This window comes from Bombina bombina, chromosome 7 (assembly GCF_027579735.1).
Source record: "Bombina bombina isolate aBomBom1 chromosome 7, aBomBom1.pri, whole genome shotgun sequence".
Classification (NCBI taxonomy): Eukaryota; Metazoa; Chordata; class Amphibia; order Anura; family Bombinatoridae; genus Bombina; species Bombina bombina.
The window spans coordinates 331,329,911-331,356,718 of NC_069505.1; the positions used below are offsets into that span (position 1 = coordinate 331,329,911).

A 26,808-nucleotide genomic window follows, 5' to 3' on the forward strand; every position below is an offset into this window, starting at 1 on the left:
ATTTCTTGCCCCGCCACTTGGAATCTAGAATATGGCTGATCTCAAACTCAGGATGTCCATGCACCAATAACGGTGGAGGTTTAGAAAAAGGCTTAGAATACCTGTTAATCATCACAGGTTTTAAAAGGGAAACATGGAATACCGGATGGACTTTGAGAGACTTGGGTAAAGCTACCCGATAAGCAGTGGAACATACCTGACCCAGTATTCGGAAAGGACCCACATATCGTGGTCCCAATTTGTTAGAAGGTTGTTTCAGGCGAAGAAATCGAGAGGAAATCCAAACTTTATCACCAGGGCGATATTTGGGAGCCTTCTTCCGTCGAAGATCCGAAAAGAACTTGTAACGTCTAGAAGTTACAGAAAGAATACGATGTATCTTCTGCCAATGTCGAGTTAATCTTCGGGCTGTAAGATCAGAAGCAGGATTCACTGTGGAGGAAGTATGCAAAGGGAATGTCCTAGGCTGATATCCGTAAGCTGCATGAAAAGGAGAAGTCTGAAGGGAGGAATTGTACAGGGCATTATGAGCCAATTCAGCCAAAGGAAGGTAAGAAGTCCAGTTAGAGTGATAATGATCCACATAATGTCTAAGATAAGTTTCAAGACACTGGTTTACTCTTTCAGTCTGACCATTCGATTGTGGGTGGTGAGAAGTAGAGAGAGATATAGTAGTACCAAAATGTTTACAAAGTGACCTCCAAAATCGAGAAACGAATTGTACCCCTCTATCTGAAACAATATCTAGAGGAAATCCATGGATTCTTACAATATGTAGAATAAAAAGTTCAGAGAGTCTTTTGGCAGATGGTAATCCTGGCAAGGGTACAAAATGAGCCGTCTTAGTGAACCTGTCGACCACCACCCAGATAGTATTGTTCCCAGTGGACAAGGGAAGATCGGTAATAAAGTCCATGGATACATGAGTCCAAGGCTGGTGAGGTATAGGCAATGGTTGGAGTAATCCTGAAGGAAGTTGGCGTGGAGTTTTGTTCATGGCACATTGTGTGCATACTGAGACGTAATCCTTCACATCTTGAGAGAGTGTAGGCCACCAGACATGTTGTTTGAGGTTTCGAGTGGTAATACTGATGCCAGGATGTCCAGAAAGGGGACTATCATGAGCCCAAAATAAAATCTTGGAACGAAGGCGTTCAGGAACAAAGAGTAAACCATCGGGAGGTTTACAGGACAAAGGAAGATGCTCTTGAGCGGACTGTAATTCTTGTAACCAAGAAGTTGTTAACTGGGCAATGACTTCATGAGGTTGGAGAATGGTACCAGACTCAGGAACTGGGGTATCTTGAAATTGTCTGGAAAGTGCGTCTGCTTTAATATTTTTTGAACCAGGTATGTAAGACAAATTATAGTGAAACCGAGAGAAGAATAATGACCAGCGTGCTTGCCTGGAATTTAATCGTTTGGCTGTTTGAAGATACAGAAGGTTCTTATGATCAGTAAGTATAGTAAATGGCAAAGAAGTACCTTCCAGCCAATGTCTCCATTCATCCAATGCCATTTTGATGGCAAGCAACTCTTTATTCCCTACGTCATAGTTAAATTCGGAAGGAGTGAATTTTTTAGAGAAAAAAGCAACAGGATGAATCCTTCCAGTCTCTGGTATTCGTTGAGACAGAACAGCTCCAGCAGCAACAGAGGAAGCATCCACCTCCAGAATAAATTGAAACTCAGGATTTGGATGACGAAGGATAGGAGCTGAGGAAAAAGCTTCTTTGAGAGATTCAAAAGCTTCTATAGCCTCAGACGGCCATACCTTACAGTTTTGTCCTTTTCTTGTGAGAGAAGTAAGAGGAGAAGTAATAGTAGCAAAATTCTTGATGAACTTTCTGTAATAATTGGCGAAGCCTAGGAAACGTTGTAAAGCCTTCAAAGAATCAGGTCTAGGCCAATCCAAAATGGCAGAAAGTTTAGTAGGGTCCATTTCGAATCCAGATGCCGATATTACATAACCCAGAAAGGGTATGGATTTTTGATGGAAAGAACATTTCTCCAGTTTAGCAAACAGATGGAATTCTCTTAGACGTTGAAGTACTTTCTTGACGTGGTGCACATGATCTTGGTGGTTCTGAGAAAAAATTAAGATGTCGTCCAGGTATATGATAACAAAAATATTCAAAAAATCACGAAAGATCTCGTTTACAAAATGCTGGAAAACCGCCGGAGCATTGCATAGCCCGAAGGGCATGACCAAATATTCATAATGCCCAAATCGAGTGTTAAAGGCAGTCTTCCACTCATCTCCTTTGCGTATACGGATCAAGTTGTATGCACCACGTAGGTCGAGTTTGGTGAAAATGGTGGCTCCCTGAAGATAAGTAAAAAGTTCAGGAATAAGGGGCAGAGGATAACTGTTCTTGATGGTAATCTGATTCAATCCACGATAATCAATACAGGGTCTTAATCCGCCATCCTTTTTTCCCACAAAAAAGAAACCAGCCCCTACAGGGGAAGAGGAGGGTCGAATAAATCCTCTAGCCAGATTGTCTTTTATATATTCTTCCAGAGCCATGTTTTCTGGTTTAGAAAGTGGATATGTCTTGCCTCGAGGATAGGCAGCCCCAGGAAGGAGATCAATGGGACAATCAAAAGGGCGATGAGGAGGAAGACGTTCAGCTTCTTTTTTGGAGAAGACATCCACAAAGTCATGGTAATGCATAGGTAAGGATTCCGGAGTTTCAACTGTGAGAGCAATAGTGAGTGGTAACTTAGTAATCTTTTGAAGACATTTAGTCTGGCATGTAGATCCCCAGGAAGTGAGTTCACCGAAAGTCCAAGAAAAAATGGGATTGTGAATCTGGAGCCAGGGTAATCCCAAGATAATGGGAAATTGCGGAGTGGGAATGACATCGAAACAAATTGTCTCAGAATGAAGTATTCCTACGGTGAGGAGTAAGGGTTGAGTAGAAAACTGAATGTATCCAGAACCCAAAGGATCTCCACTGACCGTAGAGACTGAAATGGAATACTCCTTCTTTAGTAAGGGTATAGAATGAGTAGAAACAAATGTAGAGTCAATGAACACACCTCCAGCACCAGAATCAATTAGAGCTTGGGTATAGATCTTCTTATGTCCAATTAGAAGAGTTACTGGAACAAAGAGTTTCTTGTATAGGGAATGACCACTATTTTGGCTTAACTCAGTTCCCTGGACTAGAGTTAAGCCCTGGCTTTTACTGGCCTAGTAGGACAATCCCTTAATAAATGCCCTTTAAGGCCACAGTACAGACATAAGCCAAGAGTCCGTCTTCTCAAGCGTTCAGTCTCAGTTAATTTTATACTTCCTACTTCCATGGGTTCAGCCTGATCAGTAGTAGGAGAGGCTGGAGTGACTGGATTAGAAAAACGAGGAGCTAAACGAAAAGGAGTTCGAGTTGAAGTCCTCTGTGTTCTATCCTTTTCTTGTTGGCGTTCACGAAACCTGGCGTCGAGACTGATACAGAGATTTATTAAGGCTTCTAAGGACTCTGGAAGTTCACGATACACCAATTCATCCTTGAGACGCTCAGAAAGTCCTTTACGGAAAGCGGCTCTGAGTGCTCCCTGATTCCAAGTGGTTTCAGAGGCAAGGGTGCGGAACTCAATTGCATATTGAGAGACTGGTTGATTTCCTTGACGTAAATCCAGGAGAGTAGCTTCAGCAGCGGATGACCTTCCAGGTTTATCGAATACGTTTGAGAATGTAGATAGAAATGTATCAACATCCAACAGTATAGGATCATTCTTTTCTAGCAAAGGTGACACCCAAGCCAAGGCTTTTCCTTTCATTAAGGAAATAAGAAACGTGATTCTAGAAGAGGCAGTAGCAAAGAGAGTAGGGCTATTTCGGAAATGAAGACGGCATTGATTCAGAAAGCCTCTACATTCTTCAGGATTCCCATCATATTTATCCGGAAGAGGTATCCTGGGACTTAGTTGTACCTGAGACTGATTGTTAGGAATCGGAAGAGGTAATGCCTCAATCGGATTTGGATTGGGATCAGGATTGGGAGGTGCGGTAGCAACCAAATTTTGTAATAGAGCAGTAATTTGATCAAGTTTAGTGTCCAGAGACTGCAAGTGAGTGGCATGAGAACCCAAGAGCTGTCCCTGGTGAGCCACGGCCATAGATAATTCAGTGGGGTCCATTTTTAAGGCCCGTTTGTAATGTCAGCCGCTCTGGAATCAATCCGGGATGTAACCCAACTGCTAGCGTGAATTGAAAGCACACGCTAGCACACTGAGAAATATCCAGGACGTGACCCACTCAGGAAGCAGATTAGAAGATAACAAAAATGAATATTGTTCCAGAATGCAGGAAAGCCACAAAGGATAAAACGTCCCTTTAAGTAGTACAAAGAACAAAAAGGAAATGCTCTTACTTGAAGCTTCTGAAAAAGGTCCTCTTTAGCAGGCTTGTAAAACAAAGGAAAAGTTCTCTTTTGCAGCTTGTAAAAGTAAAAGTTCCTTTTAAGCAGGTGTATAACAAACAGAAAGGTAAAGTTCTCTTTTGCAGCTTGTAAAAGTAAATGTCCCTTTTAAACAGGTGTATAACAAACAGAAAGGCAAAGTTCTCTTTTGCAGCTTGTAAAAGTAAATGTCCCCTTTTTAACAGGTTTAGAACAAACAGAATAGCACAGTTTCTTGTACAGCTTGTAAAAGTATAATGTCCCTTTAAGCAGGTTTATAACAAACAGAAAGGCAAAGTTCTCTTTTGCAGCTTGTAAAAGTAAATGTCCCTTTTAAGCAGGTGTATAACAAACAGAAAGGCAAAGTTCTCTTTTGCAGCTTGTAAAAGTAAAATGTCCCTTTAAGCAGGTTTTGTTTATCAAAGAAAAGGTTTAAAGGTAAAGGCAAAAGCAAGGTCAGGCAGGCAGAAGTCGGCATCCAAATATCAGCAAAAGGTATAGGCAAAAGACAAGGTCAGGCAAGCAGAAGTCGGCATCCAAGTATCAGCAAAAGGGTAAAAGCTACAGGCAAGGTCAGGCAGGCAGAAGTCAATATCCAAATATCAGCAAGTAGGGATTAGGCAAGAGGCTTGGTCAGGCAGGCAGAAGTCGGTACACAAAAGAACAAAATTGATATGGTACTCACAATCCAGGGAAACAAACAAACGGGCCCAGATTCAGATCTCCCGCCGTGATTTAAAGGGCAGGAGCGTAACCGTCATCAGAGGGGTGTGAGAGAAAGCGTCATGTTGCTAAGCAACATGACGTCAGACACACAGAGAAGTTCCGGGAGCCGCGGCGACACGGCGATTAACGGAAGCAATCATGACACATTTATGAACTCCTGCTAGTCTATCAATAGCGGCCTAGCGTCACTTCACATTGGACTAGATTAGTATAGACAGTAGATCATGGAAATTTAAATAGATTTCTGACTTAATATAATATTCAGAATATGTAAATTAAATGCATAACATTTTATATCAGTGAAAATCTTGGTCTTTCAGTTTTTCGAACTGGTATTCTTATGGGGTAGCTTTGGCCAACCTTTAAAGGGACAGTCTACTCCAGAAATGTACTTAAGCCTCTGCAGATTGCCCCCTTTATTTCAGTTCTTTTGATTGACTTGCATTTTAGCCAATCAGTGCTGACTCATAAATAACTTCACAGGAGTGAATACAAAGTTATCTATATGGCAAACAAGCAATAGCACTGTCTAGCTGGGAAAAACTGTCAAAATGCACTGAGATAAGAAGATGCGTCCTTAAGGGGCTTAGAGATTAGCATACAAGCCTACCTAGGTTTAGCTTCCAACAAAGAATACCAAGAACAAAACAAATTTGATGATAAAAGTAAATTGAAAATTTCTTTAAAATCGCATGCCCTATGAATAGGAAAGTTTAAAAAAGCTTAAAGGGTCAGCGTTGCGGAATCTGTTTGCGCTCTACAAATATCTGATAATAATAAAAGGGACAGTTTAGTCAAAATTAAAGTACTTTTAAATAAATGTAATAGCCCCTTTAAATGGAACATACAACAAGAAAAAATAAGCAATCTAAACATGTTTGGGTTCACAGTGGTATCTTGTTTTGTTTTTTGGTAAACACTTAAATCTCTAAATGTAAGATGAATAGAAACCTGGAACCCCTGGATATATGAGCCAGCAAATAAATTGAATTTTCACAATGAAAGGGAGTACAGATGAAATTGGAATAATAAGCACAAAAAGTCACCAAATATCATGTATTCCCAATGTGGAAAGAGTGAATCCTCCACAATACTTATACAACAATGCAAAGTTCTCAAAACATTTCCGACAATACAACTTCTGTGATGAAATCTGTAGAGATACGTTCTGATTGGTGCAACCCCTATAACAGCTAAAATACAAAGGAGGGGAGAGCGCACACACAAAACTGAGTGTAATATTTTAATTGCCTATTTCGTAAATGTATAATAAATACAACTCACAAGAAGTAAAAGTAAGACGCAATGAGTCATTCAGTCTGCTAGTGTATAGTGTGTCAATTCTCCCACCGTGTGTAACCATGGTGTCCTCGTAGGGAGTGTCATTCACACTTATGGTCCCAGCTGAATGTTATCCAAAAGGGATAGTCCGGGTTTTTTTTGTATACCCCGGCTGAGATCAACCATAAATATTCTGGTATTCTTTATTGAAAGAGCAGCTATGCAATACTGGCAGCTAGTATAACAGATTGGTGACTGAACATATTATTCCTTAGGTTGGTTGGTTCTTCAGCTAGTAGTGCAGTGATGCTCCTAAGCAATTCCTAGGTAAGCTTTTCAACAAAGTATACAAAGATTTAGATAAGTAAATTGTTGAGTTGTTTAACCCCTTAATGACCGAGGACGTGCAGGGTACGTCCTCAAAAAAAAAAAAAGGCAGTTAACGCCTGAGGACGTACCCTGCACGTCCTCGGTGTGGAAAGCAGCTGGAAGCGATCCTGCTCGCTTCCAGCTGCTTTCCGGTTATTGCAGTGATGCCTCGATATGGAGGCATCCTGCAATAACCTCACATGGCCATCCGATGCAGAGAGAGCCACTCTGTGGCCCTCTCTGCACCGGACATCGATGGCTGGTATCGTTGGTGGGTGGGAGCCGAATTGGGAGGCGGGTGGGCGGCCATCGGTGTGCCGCGTGACGTCAAGGGGGGCGGGATCGGGGGCAGGACCATCGGGGGCGCGCACGGGCGCGTGCACGGAGGGTGGCGGGCGGGCGCGTGCACGGGGCAGGAGCGGGTGGGAACCGCTACACTACGGAAAATCTTTTAATAAAACCTGCCTAATCTTGTTTGTGCAAAAGCACAAAAAGTGATCGTGGAGGGGTGGGGGGGTTGGTTTTGTGTGTGGGGAAGCTACACTACAGAAACTTTAAACAAATTAAAAAAAAAAAAACAATTTTTTCTTCTAAACTGGGTACTGGCAGACAGCTGCCAGTACCCAAGATGGCGCCCATTAAGTTAGAGTGGGAGGGGATAGAGCTGTTTGGGGGGGGGGGGATCAGTGAGGTTGGGGGCTAAGGGGGGATAGTACACAACAGCATATGTAAATATGCTTAAAAAAATCATTAAAAAAAATATATAGCTTTTATTTTAGTACTGGCAGACTTTCTGCCAGTACTTAAGATGGCGGGGACAATTGTGGGGTGGGGGAGGGAAGAGAGCTGTTTGGGAGGGATCAGGGGGTCTGATGTTTCAGGTGGGAGGCTGAGCTCTACACTAAATCTAATATTAACCCTGCAAGCTCCCTACAAGCTACCTAATTAACCCCTTCACTGCTAGCCATAATACACGTGTGATGCGCAGCAGCATTTAGCGGCCTTCTAAATACCAAAAAGCAACGCCAAAGCCATATATGTCTGCTATTTCTGAACAAAGGGGATCCCAGAGAAGCATTTACAACCATTTGTGCCATAACTGCACAAGCTGTTTGTAAATGATTTCAGTGAGAAACCTAAAATTGTGAAAAATTTTACGTTTTTTTTAATTTGATCGCATTTGGCGGTGAAATGGTGGCATGAAATATACCAAAATGGGCCTAGATCAATACTTGGGGTTGTCTACTACACTACACTAAAGCTAAAATTAACCCTACAAGCTCCCTAATTAACCCCTTCACTGCTGGGCATAATACACGTGTGGTGCGCAGTGGCATTTAGTGGCATTCTAATTACCAAAAAGCAACACCAAAGCCATATAAGTCTGCTATTTCTGAGCAAAGGGGATCACAGAGAAGAATTTACAACCATTTGTGCCATAATTGCACAAACTATTTGTAAATAATTTCAGTGAGAAACCTAAAGTTTGTGAAAAAATTTGTGAAAAAGTGAACAATTTTTTTTATTTGATCGCATTTGGCGGTGAAATGGTGGCATGAAATATACCAAAATGGGCCTAGATCAATACTTTGGGTTGTCTACTAAAAAAAAATATATACATGTCAATGAATATTCAGAGATTCCTAAAAGATATCAGTGTTCTAATGTAACTAGCGCTAATTTTGAAAAAAAAAAATGGTTTGGAAATAGCAAAGTGCTACTTGTATTTATGGCCCTATAACTTACAAAAAAAGCAAAGAAGATGTAAACATTGGGTATTTCTAAACTCAGGACAAAATTTAGAAACTATTTAGCATGGGTGTTTTTTGGTGGTTGTAGATGTGTAACAGATTTTGGGGGTCAAAGTTAGAAAAAGTGTGTTTTTTTTTTTTTAATTTTTCCTCATATTTTATAATTTTTTTTATAGTAAATTATAAGATATGATGAAAATAATGGTATCTTTAGAAAGTCCATTTAATGGCGAGAAAAACGGTATATAATATGTGTGGGTACAGTAAATGAGTAAGAAGAAAATTACAGCTAAACACAAACACCGCAAAAATGTAAAAATAGCCTTGGTCCCAAACGGACAGAAAATGGAAAAGTGCTGCGGTCATTAAGGGGTTAAATGGCATGCTCTGTTTGAATCATGAAAGAAAATGTTTGAGTTTAATGTCCCTTTAAATCTCTCACTACACTCTTTTATGGGTCGGCCATTGTTGGTTTAAATATATCAACTTTATGCTACATTATTACCCAAATGATTAACAATTGCTGGTACAACACTATTTTTTACTCACCATTGTATATAAATAAACCCATCCAATCAAATGCACACTTGTAGACTATCAGTTGCATATTGCCATAACAAAATGGTCTGTGATCTGCTGCCTCCCGGTGTTGCATAAATAGTTTTTTTTTTTTTTTTTTTTTTTGTTCTCAAAACCATTACTGTGAATATTTGCAAATTCTCCTGGTAATAATCCTCACCAATGCTACTTTAGATCATTCTTGTCTGTTTTGGGAAGTCTGCAAAGCCTGCTTGCTGGTTTTATACATTACAGAGAGAATGACTGTTGGCAATCTCCTCTACTTGATAACAAATTCCCATTATGTGATGTAAAATAAAAAAAAAAAGGACTTGCTTGTGTGTGTGTGTGTATAAATAAAGGTAGCTATGTTTTAAAGTATTGAGCAGATCATCTCCACTGACAAGAGTACAGTCTTATTTAATTTGAGATATTGTGTGTGTGTATGTATGTGTGTGTGTGTGTGTGTGTGTATATATATATATATATATATCTGCAAGAATCTAAAAGAACAAGCGCACAGATACACTATTCATAGTGCAAATCAATTTAATATTATAAAAGCATATAACATATATTCAACATTTAGGAGTGAATCCTACTCACAAAGGAAACCCCAATCATATGAGGTAAGTTATGGCTGTCGGATCCTTAAAGTGTCCCCACTTATTAATGGCAACAGTCAGAATGAAGTATCTCCACTTGGTATTAGCAAGCAAGTCCCAATAAAAATAGGAGAATCTCCTTATTGGAAAAGTCCTCAGTACTGTTCAAAGGTAGCGGTTGATGTTATTGAAAATGTCCAGTCTATCTTACCGCTCCTATAGTCTGTAGTCCGGACCAAGGCTGATGGATAAGTGAATGCTGCAAACCAGCATGGGTCAGTAACTCCGCGTAGCAGCGTCTAGAACAGAGCTCTTGTGTGCTCCTGTTGGCGTGTAATTTGCAAGTGACGTAAGGTGGGCGTGGCCTTACGCGTTTCACGGTAACATCCGCTTCATCAGAGGCTTGTAGTGCGCCCACTCTACCTGCTTGTCTTATAAGACAGCGTTAAGGTACACGCCCTCCTTAAGTCAATGTGGATATGACAACCTGTTAATACAAAATTTTAAAATATAAAATATAAGGTACATTCATTTTCAATAGTCAATATGATCTGCGAGCAACTTTTGATTCCTGTTCAACAACATTCAATATACCACATTATAATGACTGTATTATAAAGTGCACCCTCGGTGCGCTCTATCAACAAACAATTTTCATATTCAGAAATCCAAATGTGACTAGAAATAAAAATACAAATATATACATATTACATTTTTAATGAATAGAAAAATGATTATATATTTATTTTTTTTAAAAAACCCTAAGGACTCTAGTGTCCTATATAAAAAACACAACAATCACTGCGAGCAGTAAGATGACATATGTATATCTATGTATGTATATGCAAAAGCCATTTAGTGTATGGCTGTTGTAACTAATCCTGTTCAAAAATCACTGTGTAAATAACTAACTTAATACAAATACCAGTAGGAATAATGTGATTAAAATTATTTTGCAACATGAATGTCCCTATGAGCTTGAACTTCTATCCTAAACATAGATTAAATAAATTTGATACATTTCTAATAACACTAAATTTAATACTAAATTTTAAAAAACCCAATTAATTTTGAATATCCAAAATTTAATATTTTTTATTACTTTTCTTTAAAATAAGAAAGATAAAATAAATTCAATTGATTTTCCAGTTTCTAAAATTCCTCAATTAACTTTAATTTTATTTCTATTTTAATTTGGGTATAGATTCAGTCCAAATAAATTAATTTAAATATGAATTAAAATTACAATTAATTTAAGATAAAAGCAATTTAAACCAAAAACGCCTCAATGTCTACTTCTCTATTCATTCCATAAGGCTCCAAGGTCTGGAGGGAGTGGATCCAGAATGTTTCTCTGTCTCAGACTTAACATTCTGTCCCCCCTCCTCTCATCCAGAACAACTTGTTCTATTGCCTTAAATCTCAGGCAGGATGGATCATTATTATGTTTTTTTTCTATAATGATCCGTTACTCCATGAGATACATTCCCTTGTTCAATGTTTCCAACATGTTCCAACACTCTTCTTTTTACTGTTCTTTTGGTCCTGCCTATATATTGCAGCTTGCAACTACACTCTAGGGCATACACAACATACTTAGAATGACAATTCATAGATGTTTTTATGGGCCTAGTGTGTGTGTATATATGTATATATGTGTGTGTGTGTGTGTGTGTATGTATGTATATATATATATATATATATATATATATATATATATATATATATATATATATATATATATATATATATAAAACAAAAGACTTGCACTCACTGGGCTTTTTGTATCAATATTTACTTATCAAATGTGACGTTTCGAGGATAATATATCCCCTTCCTCAGACAGCAAGTGAATCAAACAAACCGTGAATATATACACTTTAACAAGCAAACCCCTCCCCCCAATTAGAGCAAAAAAACGCCAAACAAGTTGCTATGGTGACCTATGAGTCACAGTATAAACATCATAGTGCTATTTCGGTAATAAATGTTTAAATGAGCCATCCCGGCCCCTAGTGAGAAGTGACTACCCAGGTGATACATGGAGGGACTGTGCTAGAAATGCACACCAATGTGGAACTCACACAGCCCAAAAACTGAGTTATACAACACCCTTAGTAACTGATTATATGATACTCATATTAAAATGAAGCAAGCACAGAAGTATAGACTTATAACGTGAAATATAGACTTACACAGTGAGAGGCACATACCATGATCGCTGCAGAACCTCATCCTGGCACCAGTAAACAACGCCGTGATAAGGAACCCAGAACGGCACCAGCTGGTCACATGGGAGGCAATGAACTAATCACCAGTATTGTGTAACGTTGTCATGGTGATAGATCGCACCGGACCAAGCAAGACATACATACCGTGACAATATAGCCGGGACAGCCAGATCACTATATTTGAATGATAACCACACATATGTCGCAATCAGGAGATCCCCAGAGCAATCACACGCAAAAAGCCTCACGAAATCCGGAAATCGCGGGTATGTCACATGATAACAACGACCAATCACTGGAGTTGTGTGTAGTTGCTATGGGGACCACTTGCAAACAGTAAAAACACAGAAGCTAATCCACATAGCATAGATCAGACATATATTGGACCACACTCACCAACATACATACTAATAAATGGAGAACACAAAGATTGCGTGGGGGGGATTGGTATGGCATTCTAAGACCAGAGATGGACATATAGCTGTCAATCATATAAAGTATGCAAACAAAATCGGGGAAATTCAAATTGACTTGCTAAATAGTGCCCAATAGGCCCATAATTATGGCCATAATGATATAATACAAAGAAGGGAAAGTGGACATACCCATTCTGACTCATACCCACAAATTGGTGTCACCACTGAACCACAAACACATATGCCACCCATTAAGAACTACCTTTACACAAAAAGATTTATAGCGGGGATCATTCATAAACGCTTATGCACTTAGGGATAGCAGATAACACCAACCACCAACAGAGTAGTGTGCACAAAGGGGACTACATACACCATCAAACAGATAATTAGTTAGAATGGATAAAAATGAATTAAATGAATCACGGACTCTCATGGTTAGACCCAACAGGCTCCATAGTATTGGCACAAAACTGGCAATGACTGCCAAAATGTAGGTAATACCTACAAAAAGCAGTGCCAGTCAAACATAGTGTTCAGTCCATGAGGTTGCAAGGTGTTAAGCCGAAAAATCCACTTGGCCTCAATCTGTAGGAGAAGTGTGTCCCTATCACCCCCCCCCCCCCCGCTTAAGGAGGGGGACATAGTCAATTAATGTAAATATAAAGTTGTGGACTCCATGTCCTTTTTCCACAAAGTGCCTGGCAACAGGCTGGTCGCTGGATCCCTTTTTGAGAGATGTCCTGATGGATGACCTGTGGTTGGCAAGGTGAGTTCTAGCGTCATCCGTGGTTTTACCCACATAAAACCGACCACAGCTGCAGTTCAATAGATAAACCACATGTGTAGTAGTGCATGTAAGTACATGCCTAATCTTGTAGCGCTGATTGCGGTGGGGGTGACCAAAGGTGGACCCTGGAATCATAGAGTTGCAGGTAGTGCACCCCGGTTTCTTTCTTTGTGACAGCCATGTCCCGGGTGTGTAGCAGTGGATTGGGTCAGTCAGCATAAGAAGATCTTTCAGACTATATGTCCATCTCTGGTCTTAGAATGCCATACCAATCCCCCCCATGCAATCTTTGTGTTCTCCATTTATTAGAATGTGGATTAGCTTCTGTGTTTTTACTGTTTGCGAGGGGTCCCCATAGCAACTACACACAACTCCAGTGATTGGTCATTGTTATCACGTGACATACCCGCGATTTCGTGAGGCTTTTTGCATGTGATTGCTCTGGGAATCTCCTGATTGCGGCATGTGTGCAGTCACCGTTCAGATATAGTGATCTGGCTGTCCCGGCTATATTGTCACGGTATGCATGTCTTGCTTGGTCCGGTGCGATCTATCACCATGACAACGGTACACAATACTGGTGATTGGTTCATTGCCTCCCATTGTGACCGGCTGGTGCCGTTCCGGGTTCCTTGTCACGGCGTTGTTTACTGGTGCCAGGATGAGGGTCTGCAGCGATCGTGGTATGTGCCTCTCACTGTGCAAGTCTATATTTCACGTTATAAGTCTATACTTCTGTGCTTGCTTCATTTTAATATGAATATCATATAATCGGTTACTAAGGGTGTTGTATAACTCAGTTTTTGGGCTGTGTGAGTTCCACATTGGTGTGCATTTCTAGCACAGTCCCTCCATGTATCACCTGGGTAGTCACTTCTCACTAGGGGCCGGGATGGCTCATTTAAACATTTATTACCGAAATAGCACTATGATGTTTATACTGTGACTCATAGGTCACCATAGCAACTTGTTTGGCGTTTTTTTGCTCTAATTGGGGGGAGGGGTTTGCTTGTTAAAGTGTATATATTCACGGTTTGATTCACTTGCTGTCTGAGGAAGGGGATATATTATCCTCGAAACGTCACATTTGATAAGTAAATATTGATACAAAAAGCCCAGTGAGTGCAAGTCTTTTGTTCATGCATATAATTCTTTACTAGCACCCTGGCAGTTGTGTTGAAGTGAGAGTGCACCTCTCTGCTACGTATATATATATATTAGTTGCTACTTTTTTAAATGGACATGAAACCCAAAATGCTTTTTATGTTTCAGATAGAGCATGCAAATGTAAACAATAATTCTATTATCAATTTTTCTTTGTTCTCTCTATTTTTTGTTGAAAATTAGGGACGTATGCTTAAGAGCCGGCCCCTTTTTGGAGCACTATATGGCAGCAGTTTTGCAAGATTTGTATCCATTTGCAAGAGCACTATATGGCAGCACTATTTCCTGCCATGCAGTTCTCCAGATTCCTACCTAGGTGTTTCTTAAACACAGAATATCATGGAAACGATAATAGAAGTACACCAAACTTTTTTTTTTTTTTAATGCTATGCTGTCTAAATCACTAAAGAATATTTTTGGGTTTCATGTTCGTTCAACTTTTCATTGTTTCATAACTTAAAGGAAGTGCGGGTTTTGAATACACTTTGTAAGTTTCTTGAGGCTTGTATTGGAGTCAAATACAACTCTCTAAGTAAAATAAAAAAATGCATTTGTGGATAGTGTTCCAAAATATGTGTGTAAACAAAAAAACAGATGTGTGTGCAGTACAAATTCATCTTAAAAAAAAAAAAAAAAAGAGTTAACTACATTTCTCCCTTGCGCATTTTCTATGTTACATTCCATAATGAAATATAATCTACGTGTCTTGTATGTTATTATAAAGTAATACAACTAAAATGTCTTGCAATTACAAAATGTGTCGTTTCCCTTTTAAAGGAATAGTCTAGTCAAAATTTAAACTTTCATGATTCAGATAGAGCATGCAATTTTACAAAACTTTCTATTTTACTTCTTTTATCAATTTTTCATTGTTCTCTTGGTATCTTTATTTGAATGTAAGCTTAGGAGTCAGACAATTTTTTTTCCAGGACCTGGGTAGCGCTTGCTGATTGGTGGCCACATTTAGACACCAATCAGAAAGTGCTAACCAGGTGCTGAACCAAAAATGGGTCCGCTCCTATGCTTACATTCTTGTCTTTTCAAATAAAAATACCAAGAGACCGAAGAAAAATTGATAAAAGGAGTTAATTAGAAAGTTGGTTAAAATTGTATGCTCTAAATCATGACAGTTTAATTTTGACTGGACTATTCCTTTAACTGAACAATTATATTTTTATAAAATCTGTAATTGTACTAAAATGTTATTGTTATTGTTTAGTTTTTTTTTTAAACTGCTTTTCCTGTAATTTATCTCGGAAAATTGTCTCTTTCTGCAGGTTTTTTGTTGTTGTTGTAAATATAGCTCCCAGTTCCATATATTTGAAGTAATAGTTGTGATAATACATCTGTTTTTATTTGTATTCATTATGATTATCAATATATTGGTTTTTAGTTGATCTGCTTCTCTAAATAGGATTTATTTTTTTTCCTTTCTACCAGCATATACAGAGGGTAGCATTGGATCCCTACAAGAACACAGACATGGCAGCTCTGTTCAAATACGAAGGCGTAAAGCATCCGCAGAACCTTATTGGTCCTACTCAGGTATGAATTTAGCATTTAAATATTTGCTCAAGTAGGTTAATCTGTACACAATAAAGAATACTTAAATAGAAATAAAAGGAAACCCATATTTCTGTCTGCATTATGCAATTTTACCAAAGCATATGACCTATATGCAATGCAATAGAAAATAAGATGCCTTTTACTTTAACTTTTATAGACATCAGACTGGCAAGTATTAGCAATCATGGATATGGAATATGAGATACAGACCATTAAAATGTCTTTTTTTCTATTTTACAAGCAAGTATTATTTGCCCAAAATACTTTAAGTTCAGATGTAACATTGGGTTGCTTCTCTTAAAGGGACAGTATAATGTAAAATTGTTTTTTTCTTAATATGTTTCCAATTACTTTTTTTTACCAACTGCAGAGTATAAAGTGTATGAGAATTTGCTTTTTAAGGTTTGTGTATATTAATAAACTGGTGTTGTGTTTTTGAAGCCACAACCAAATAAAATGGTTTGAGCTTGTAGGTATAATCAGATCTCATTACTCTATTACTTTGTGTACATATATCTGCTTCTTTATCTTATATCTGTCTGTAAACCAAAGACCAATACTTGGAGAGAACTATGAAAATTAACATTTTATTACCTTACCTCTTCTATACCTCAATGGGAGTGTAATATCTTCTGCTTGCTGTGTTTACACAGATTATCTATTGCTTGGACCTAAGGCCAGAAAGTTTTAGAATAGGTGGGAATACCATGGGCTAAATCAACTATTTCAAATGCCAATATAAGGTTAAAGAAAATACTTGTAAACAATTTAATACACTCCAGCAGGCAAAGTGGATCATTGGGAACAAATTAAAGGGGAAAACATTTTTGAATATACTGTCCTTTTAAGGGATACCCGTGTGGCATAATGCAATTTTTAATCCAATGTTTGTTTTACAAAATGAATTCTGCAAACAATTTTTCTATACAGTTAGTTACAGTTCTACTTTTTGTTGTTGTACTTTTATGTTGGCACTTGTAAACTTGATAACATCACTTAGCAGAAATGGTGTGAAACAAGTACATGAGGATTAATATAGTTAATAATCCATTGTGGGGGGGTTTTGTGTTTTTTTTTTTTTTATATAGTTTGTATTTTCTTTTTATCTGAAATGTTAGCTTTTTTTTTTTTTTTTTTTTTTTTTTTTAATCTATTTGAAAAGTAGCATACACTGTGGGGTAGATAGTCTGCTGTTACAATGTACCACCATAGGGAACAAGACTAAATTGTTCCTTTTTAATTGCTTGTCTCTGCACACTATAAGGATTAACACCCCATTGTGCACACTCATTGTGATGTGGTTCTTTGATAAAGATACTTTTCTTTGCCCTTTTATCTGACTCACAGCTTCATTATGAAGCCCTCTGTTTTAAAGCGAGAAAAAAAATGAATTGCAGATCCAGACATCAACCAAAAATCTATATTTCTTTTGTCTAACAGCTGCATTCTATAAATTACTATAGTTTAGTGCCCCAGACTTTAACTAGGTCTGCAATATTTTATTGTACACGGTTCATATTTCGTATTTGTTAACACCACCACAATCATGGATATGCTTGAGTTTAATTAAATATATGGTAATTATGTACTGTTTATTATTTCTTTTAAAACGGCACGTTTTATAGCTTCTACAAAATTTTCCATACATAAGCCACAGTAAGCCAATTGTGTTTTTGTGTTAATAATTCTAGCCAGCCATACAGATATGTATAATATGTTTGTTCTTTACAAATAAATGCTAATACATACAAATAAGAACAAATATTAGCACCAACATGCAAGTTGTTACTTAAATGCTATTTGTGTATAATGTAAATGAGGAAGACTTGATACTTTATCATCTTATTAGTAAGCAACACATTGCTAGTTTGTATGTGTTGTTGTTAGTGTAGAATTGTAAGTCTAGTCATGAAACAATGGGATTTAAATTCTTTGTGCACATCTTTTTCTGTCTGGTAAAATCTCTGTTGATTAAATACTATCAGTCTACAGTTGATGATAATGTTGTGTTTTGGGGGATTCTTAATCGATACGGAATTGGGGTAAAAAGTGTATGTGTGTGTATGTATATATGTGTATGTATGTATATGTGTTTGTGTATGTATGTGTTTAATCTTTACATTTATCTTGCATAAAGGTCCATCTTGTGATAGAAGATAAAAAAAAAATATTTTTTTATCAAGCAATCTTACATTACTTACTGCTTACGATGCTAGGCATGCCCCCAGTCCGATTTTCCAATAAACAAACGGAGGAGGATGCCAAAAATGTATTTTGCGTCCATGCGTTAAAGCCCTTCTTTACTTAACCCACATGTTTTTTCTTTCATGATTCAGATAGAGCATGCAATTTTAATCAACTTTCTAATGTACTCCTATTCATTTTTCTTTGTTCTCTTGCTATCTCTATTTGAAAAAGAAGGCATGCAAGCTAAGGAGCCAGACAATTTTTGGTTCAGACCCTAGGCAGCACTTGTTTATTGGTGGGTGAATTTATCCACCAATCAGCAAGAACAACCCAGGTTGGTCACCAAAACTGGGCCGGCATCTAAACTTACATTCTTGCTTTTCAAATAAAGATACCAAGAGAATGAAGAAAATTTGATAATAGAAGTAAATTAGAAAGTTGCTTAAAATTGCACGCTCTATCTGAATCACGAAAGAGAAAAAATTTGGGTTCAGTGTCCCTTTTAAGTATAGAAACTTTCAGTATCGGTAGGGATACCACAGGCAAAATCATCTGTTTACAAATAGTTCCTTTACCTTTTTATTGGCATTTGAAACAATTGAATATACTCCAGCAGGTAAATGGATCATTGGGAACAAATTAAAGAAGAGGAAAAAAATAAAGTAAAATATCCCTTTTAAAGGGACTGTTGCACCTTGTGATTACAAGATATTTAAATTGCTATAAAATATCAGCCATCCTTCCTCCTGCAACCCACCATTTTGCATTATTTAAAAAGCCAGTCTGGGCTTGAGTCTCCAGACAACAAGACTAGCCATGATCATAGTGTTTGTACAAGCCAATTAGCGAAAGTTATGTAGTAAGGTTAGCATTGATATGTCAGGGTGCATTTAATATTCTGACAATTAGAAAATCTACTAGAGTAGCTTTCATTGCTCAACAGTCTAGGATGAGATCTTTCATCTGAGTGATTTCAAATCTGTTAGATTGATGTTATGTTTGGTAAAATGCTTTAAAAAGGGATTTCTCTTAAGTGTATTCAGTCCACGGGTCATCCATTACTTATGGGATATATTCCCTTCCCAACAGGAAGTTGCAAGAGGATCACCCAAGCTATATAGCTCCTCCCCTCACATGTCATATCCATTCATTCTCTTGCAACTCAACTAGATAGGACGTTGTGAGAGGTCTGTGGTGTTTTTTATACTTAGTTTATACTTAGTTTATTTCTTCAATCAAAAGTTTGTTATTTTAAATGGCACCGGAGCGTGCTGTTTGTTCTCAGGCTGTATTTGGAAGAAGAATCTGCCTGCATTTTCTATGATCTTAGCAGAAGTAACTAAGATCCACTGGCTGTTCTCGCACATTCTGAGCAGTGGGGTAACTTTCAGAAAGGGAATAGCGTGTGGGGAATCCTGCAAACAAGTTATGTGCATTAAATTATTTTTCTAAGGAATGTAATTGACTAAGAAAATACTGCTGATACCGATGTAATGTAAGTACAGCCTTAAATGCAGTAGCGACTGGTATCAGGCTGATGAATGTATGTACAATAAGTAATTTTCTAAGGAATGGAATTGACTAAGAAAATACTGTTAATACTGAAGTAATGTATGAGCCTTAACTGCAGTAGAAGCGACTGGTAGCAGGTTTATTAATAACACTACCTAACTTTTAAAGTGCATGTTTAAAACGTTTACTGGCATGTTATTCGTTTTTTGTGAGGTACTTTGGTGATAAATCTTTTGGGGCATGATTTTCCACATGGCTGTCGTTTATTTCTACATAGAAACGGTTAACTGAGGTTTCCCACTGTTGTAATATGAGTGGGAGGGGCCTATTTTAGCGCTTTTTTGCGCAGTAAAAATTCAGTTAGTCTTCCTGCTTCTTCCTCCTTGATCCAGGACATCTCTAGAGAGCTCAGGGGTCTTCAAAATTCATTTTGAGGGAGGTAATCAGTCACAGCAGACCTGTGACAGTGTGTTTGACTGTGATAAAAACGTTAATTGTTAAATTGATTATCCGTTTTTGGGTATTAAGGGGTTAATCATCAATTTGCTAGTGGGTACAATGCTTTGCTAACTTAATACATTTACTGTGAAAATTTGGTTGCTATAACTGATTTGGTTCATTGTTATTTCAACTGTGACGATTTTTTGTGCTTCTTAAAGGCGCAGTAGCGTTTTTTATATTGCTTGTAAACTTATTTGAAAGGATTTTCCAAGCTTGCTAGTCTCATTGCTAGTCTGTTTAAACATGTCTGACACAGATGAATCTGTTTGTTCACTATGTTTGAAGGCCAATCTGGAGCCCCACAGAAATGTGTACTAAATGTATTGATGTCACTTTGAATAAAAGTCAAATTTTATCTGTAAAGAAATTATCACCAGACAACGAGGGGGAAGTTATGCCGACTAACTCTCCTCACGTGTCAGTACCTTCGCCTCCCGCTCAGGAGGCGCGTGATATTGTGGCGCCAAGTACATCAGAGAGGCCCATACAAATCACTTTGCAAGACATGGCTGCTGTTATGACAGAAGTATTATCTAGCTATATATATATATATATCGCGATAGCTCTGGGTTAAGGACAGAGCGCGCTGATGATGTGAGAGCCATGTCCGATACTGCATCACAATTTGCAGAACATGAGGACGGAGAGCTTCATTCTGTGGGTGACGGATCTGATCCAGGGAGACCGGATTCAGAGATTTTAAATTTAAGCTTGAGAACCTCCGTGTATTGCTAGGGGAGGTATTAGCGGCTCTGAATGATTGTAACACGGTTGCAATTCCAGAGAAAATATGTAGGTTGGATAGATACTTTGCGGTACCGGTGTGTACTGACGTTTTTCCTATACCTAAAAGGCTTACAGAAATTATTAGCAAGGAGTGGGATAGACCCGGTGTGCCCTTTTCCCCTCCTCCGATATTTAGAAAAATGTTTCCAATAGACGCCACCACACGAGACTTATGGCAGACGGTCCCTAAGGTGGAGGGAGCAGTTTCTACTTTAGCTAAACGTACCACTATCCCGGTGGAGGATAGTTGTGCTTTTTCGGATCCAATGGATAAAAAATTAGAAGGTTACCTTAAGAAAATGTTTGTTCAACAAGGTTTTATCTTACAGCCTCTTGCATGCATTGCGCCTGTCACTGCTGCTGCGGCATTCTGGTTTGAGTCTCTGGAAGAGGCCATTCGCACAGCTCCATTGGATGAGATTATGGCCAAGCTTAAAGCACTTAAGCTAGCTAATGCATTTGTTTCTGATGCCGTTGTACATTTAACCAAACTAACGGCTAAGAACTCCGGATTCGCCATCCAGGCGCGCAGAGCGCTATGGCTTAAATCCTGGTCAGCTGACGTGACTTCTAAATCTAAATTGCTTAATATTCCTTTCAAAGGGCAGACCTTATTCGGGCCCGGCTTGAAAGAAATTATTGCTGACATTACTGGAGGAAAGTGTCATACTCTTCCTCAGGACAGGGCCAAATCAAAGGCCAAACAGTCTAATTTTCGTGCCTTTCGTAACTTCAAGGCAGGAGCAGCATCAACTTCCTCCGCTCCAAAACAGGAAGGACCTGTTGCTCGTTACAGACAGGGCTGGAAAGCTAACCAGCCCTGGAACAAGGGCAAGCAGGCCAGAAAGCCTACTTCTGCCCCTAAGACAGCATGAAGAGAGGGCCCCCGATCCGGAAACGGATCTAGTGGAGGGCAGACTATCTCTCTTCGCCCAGGCTTGGGCAAGAGATGTCCAGGATCCCTGGGCGTTGGAGATCATATCTCAGGGATATCTTCTGGACTTCAAAGCTTCTCCTCCACAAGGGAGATTTCATCTTTCAAGGTTATCAGCAAACCAAATAAAGAAAAAGGCATTTCTACACTGTGTGCAAGACCTCTTAGTAATGGGGGTGATCCACCCAGTTCCGCGGACGGAACAAGGGCAAGGGTTTTACTCAAATCAGTTTGTGGTTCCCAAGAAAGAGGGAACTTTCAGACCAATCTTGGACCTAAAAATCTTAAACAAATTCCTAAGAGTTCCATCATTCAAAATGGAAACTATTCGAACCATCCTACCCATGATCCAAGAGGGTCAATACATGACCACAGTAGACTTAAAGGATGCCTACCTTCATAAACCGATTCACAAAGATCATTATCGGTACCTAAGATTTGCCTTTCTAAACAGGCATTACCAGTTTGTAGCTCTTCCCTTCGGGTTAGCTACAGCGCCGAGAATTTTTACAAAGGTTCTGGGCTCACTCCTAGCGGTGCTAAGATCGCGAGGCATAGCGGTGGCTCCGTACCTAGACGACATTCTGATACAAGCGTCAGGTTTTCAAATTGCCAAGTCTCATACAGAGATAGTTCTGGCATTTCTGATGTCGCATGGGTGGAAGGTGAACGTGGAAAAGAGTTCTCTATCACCACTCACAAGAATCTCCTTCCTAGGGACTCTGATAGATTCTGTAGAAATGAAAATTTACCTAACGGAGGCCAGGTTATCAAAACTCTTAAATGCTTGCGGTGTCCTTCATTCCATTCCACGCCCGTCAGTAGCTCAGTGCATGGAAGTAATCGGCTTAATGGTAGCGGCAATGGACATAGTACCATTTGCGTGCCTGCATCTCAGACCCCTGCAATTATGGATGCTAAGTCAGTGGAATGGGGATTACTCAGATTTGTCCCCTCTACTAAATCTGGATCAAGAGACCAGAGATTCTCTTCTCTGGTGGCTTTCTCGGGTCCATCTGTCCAAGGGGATGACCTTTCGCAGGCCAGATTGGACAATTGTAACAACAGATGCCAGCCTTCTAGGTTGGGGCGCAGTCTGGAACTCCCTGAAGGCTCAGGGATTATGGACTCAGGAGGAGAAACTCCTCCCAATAAATATTCTGGAGTTGAGAGCAATATTCAATGCTCTTCTAGCTTGGCCTCAGTTAGCAACACTGAGGTTCATCAGATTTCAGTCGGACAACATCACGACTGTGGCTTACATCAACCATCAAGGGGGAACCAGGAGTTCCCTAGCGATGTTGGAAGTCTCAAAGATAATTCGCTGGGCAGAGTCTCACTCTTGCCACCTGTCAGCGATCTACATCCCAGGAGTGGAGAACTGGGAGGCGGATTTTCTAAGTCGCCAGACTTTTCATCCGGGGGAGTGGGAACTTCATCCGGAGGTCTTCGCTCAACTGATTCATCATTGGGGCAAACCAGATCTGGATCTCATGGTGTCTCGCCAGAACGCCAAGCTTCCTTGTTACGGATCCAGGTCCAGGGACCCGGGAGCAGCGCTGATAGATGCTCTGACAGCCCCTTGGGTCTTCAACATGGCTTATGTGTTTCCACCATTTCGGATGCTACCTCGACTGATTGCCAAGATCAAACAGGAGAGAGCATCAGTGATTCTGATAGCGCCTGCGTGGCCACGCAGGACCTGGTATGCAGACCTAGTGGACATGTCGTCCTGTCCACCATGGTCTCTACCTCTGAGGCAGGACCTTCTAATACAAGGTCCTTTCAAACATCCAAATCTAATTTCTCTGAGGCTGACTGCATGGAGATTGAATGCTTGATCCTATCAAAGCGTGGCTTCTCGGAGTCAGTTATTGATACCTTAATACAGGCACGGAAGCCTGTTACCAGAAAAATTTACCATAAGATATGGCGTAAATATTTATATTGGTGCGAATCCAAGGGTTACTCATGGAGTAAGGTTAGGATTCCTAGGATATTGTCCTTTCTACAAGAGGGTTTAGAAAAGGGCTTATCTGCTAGTTCGTTAAAGGGATAGATTTCTGCTCTGTCTATTCTCTTACACAAACGTCTGGCAGAAGTTCCAGACGTCAAGGCTTTTTGTCAGGCTTTGGCTAGGATTAAGCCTGTGTTTAAGACTGTTGCTCCTCCGTGGAGCTTAAACTTGGTTCTTAAAGTTCTTCAAGGGGTTCCGTTTGAACCCCTTCATTCCATTGATATTAAGCTTTTATCTTGGAAAGTTCTGTTTTTGATGGCTATTTCCTCGGCTCGAAGAGTCTCTGAGTTATCGGCCTTACATTGTGATTCTCCTTATCTGATTTTCCATTCAGACAAGGTAGTTCTGCGTACTAAACCTGGGTTTTTACCTAAGGTAGTTTCTAACAGGAATATCAATCAGGAGATTGTTGTTCCATCATTATGTCCTAATCCTTCTTCAAAGAAGGAATGACTTTTGCATAATCTGGACGTAGTCCGTGCCCTGAAGTTCTATTTACAGGCAACTAAAGATTTTCGTCAAACTTCTTCCCTGTTTGTCGTGTACTCTGGTCAGAGGAGAGGTCAAAAAGCTTCGGCAACCTCTCTCTCCTTCTGGCTTCGTAGCATAATACGTTTAGCCTATGAGACTGCTGGACAGCAGCCCCCTGAAAGAATTACAGCTCATTCCACTAGAGCTGTGGCTTTCACCTGGGCCTTTAAAAATGAGGCCTCTGAACAGATTTGCAAGGCTGCAACTTGGTCTTCGCTTCACACTTTTTCAACATTTTACAAAATTGACACTTTTGCTTCTTTGGAGGCTGTTTTTGGGAGAAAAGGTTCTACAGGCAGTGGTTCCTTCTGTTTAATGTTCCTGCCTTGTCCCTCCCATCATCCGTGTACTTTGGCTTTGGTATTGGTATCCCATAAGTAATGGATGACCCGTGGACTGAATACACTTAACAAGAGAAAACATAATTTATGCTTACCTGATAAATTTATTTCTCTTGTAGTGTATTCAGTCCACGGCCCGCCCTGTCTTTTTAAGGCAGATCTAAATTTTAATTAAAACTCCAGTCACCACTGCACCCTATGGTTTCGGTCGAATGACTGGATATGACATGTGAGGGGAGGAGCTATATAGCAGCTCTGCTTCGGTGATCCTCTTGCAACTTCCTGTTGGGAAGGGAATATATCCCATAAGTAATGGATGACCCGTGGACTGAATACACTACAAGAGAAATAAATTTATCAGGTAAGCATAAATTATGTTTTCTTGCATTGTCCTCCCGTTTACTAATCACAATATTGCTGGGCACAATTATAAAGGAATACGTTCACATCTGGCAGCTGTTTGTGTCGCTCTGAAAGTTATGTTCTGCATGATGGGAAATGTAGTTCCAAAACATTTTGGAGGGCTAAGTTTGAGGATGCCTGGCCTGGAGAATAGCATTTCAAGCCAAATGGCTGCCTGAATTGTAAAATATTGCAGCCGCCTATATTTTCCTGCAACATTTCACTTATAGGATAAAGAGTTGTATATATCAGACACACTGTTTAGTTTTGAATACCACCTCCTGATTGGAGGTGAGTTTTGAAGCAAATCAACAGGTTTACTTGACTTTTAAATAAGGCTCGAATGTTCCGCCTTACACCCTACAACATGTGTACCTAGTAACTGTCCAGGAAAACATGGCCGTGATGACAACCCTATTGCCAAGTCAGTACACAATGGAAAGGGTGAATTCAGTCTTTTATCTTTGTGAGGTCCCTTCATTGAGAAATAGCTATTAAAGATGCATGACGTTTGTACTCGCAGGTCTTTTTTTTTTCTGCTGATGATGGGGTTATAATTCCCCGAAAACGTTCCACATTAAAAGTTTGAAAAAAAGACCTGTGAGTGCAAACTCCTATTCCTGTATACTGCCTTATCTTTGCACCCAGGCTGTCGGCATTTGGTGGGTTAAGCTGGAAGATGTATTATATATATATATATATATATATATATATATATATATATATATATATATATATATATATATATATATATATATATATATATATATATATATATATATATATATATATATATATATATATATATATATATATATATATATATATATATATATATATATATATATATATATATATATATATATATATATATATTTATATATATTTATATATATATATTTATATATATATATATTTATATATTTATATATATATTTATATATTTATATATATATATATATATATATATATATATACTTTTTTTTTAATTTTTTTTTAAATGTACTCTATTATAAAATTAGCTTTGCTTCTCTTGGGATGCTTTGTTGAAAAGCCGGAAACATATGCTCAGGAGTGTGCACATGTCTGAAACACAATATGGCAGCAGTTTAGCAAGAATATTATACATTTGCAGGAACACTAGATGGCAGCACCTTTTCCTGCCATGTATGTATGTATTGGGTACTTGTAAAGCACGGCTAATCATCCATAAAGGGTCTCAAGGCGCTACTAATTTTATCGACCTCGGAGGATTGAAAGGCTGAGCGGACCTCACGGGGGATCAAACCTGCAACCCTTGGGTTGCTACAGAGCTTAGCCACAGTGCCTTAGCATGCTGAGCTATCTGTCCAGCCATGTAGTGCTTCAGGCATGTACTCTACTTACTTGAGTATCTCTTCAACAATGAATACCATGAGAACAAAGCAAATTTAATAATAGAAGAAAAATTAATTTTTAATTTTTTTTTTTTTTTTAATTGCATCTCCTGTCTGAATTACAATACAACATTTTTGCATTTCATGTCCCTTTTACTGTTTGTACTTATTTAAAAGCACATGAAACCGAACATTTTCTTTCATAATTCAGATAGAAGTAAATTGAAAAGTATATAATTGTATGTTCTATTATCTAATTTGCTTATTTCTCTTGGTATCCTTTGTTGAAAAGAATATGTAGCTAGGCTCAGGAGCTGGGTACTAGCTACTGATTGGTGGCTGCATATGTAACTCTTTT

At 38.9% G+C, this 26,808-nt stretch overlaps 1 protein-coding gene across 1 annotated transcript in view; it reads left to right on the forward strand.

The window, feature by feature from the left end:
• Positions 1–26,808, forward strand: part of PTPRG (protein tyrosine phosphatase receptor type G) — a 979,702-nt gene that overhangs the window by 112,759 nt on the left and 840,135 nt on the right. The window contains 1 exon segment of the mRNA XM_053720987.1: positions 15,738–15,842. Within this exon segment, the coding sequence (XP_053576962.1) occupies positions 15,738–15,842 (105 nt within the window).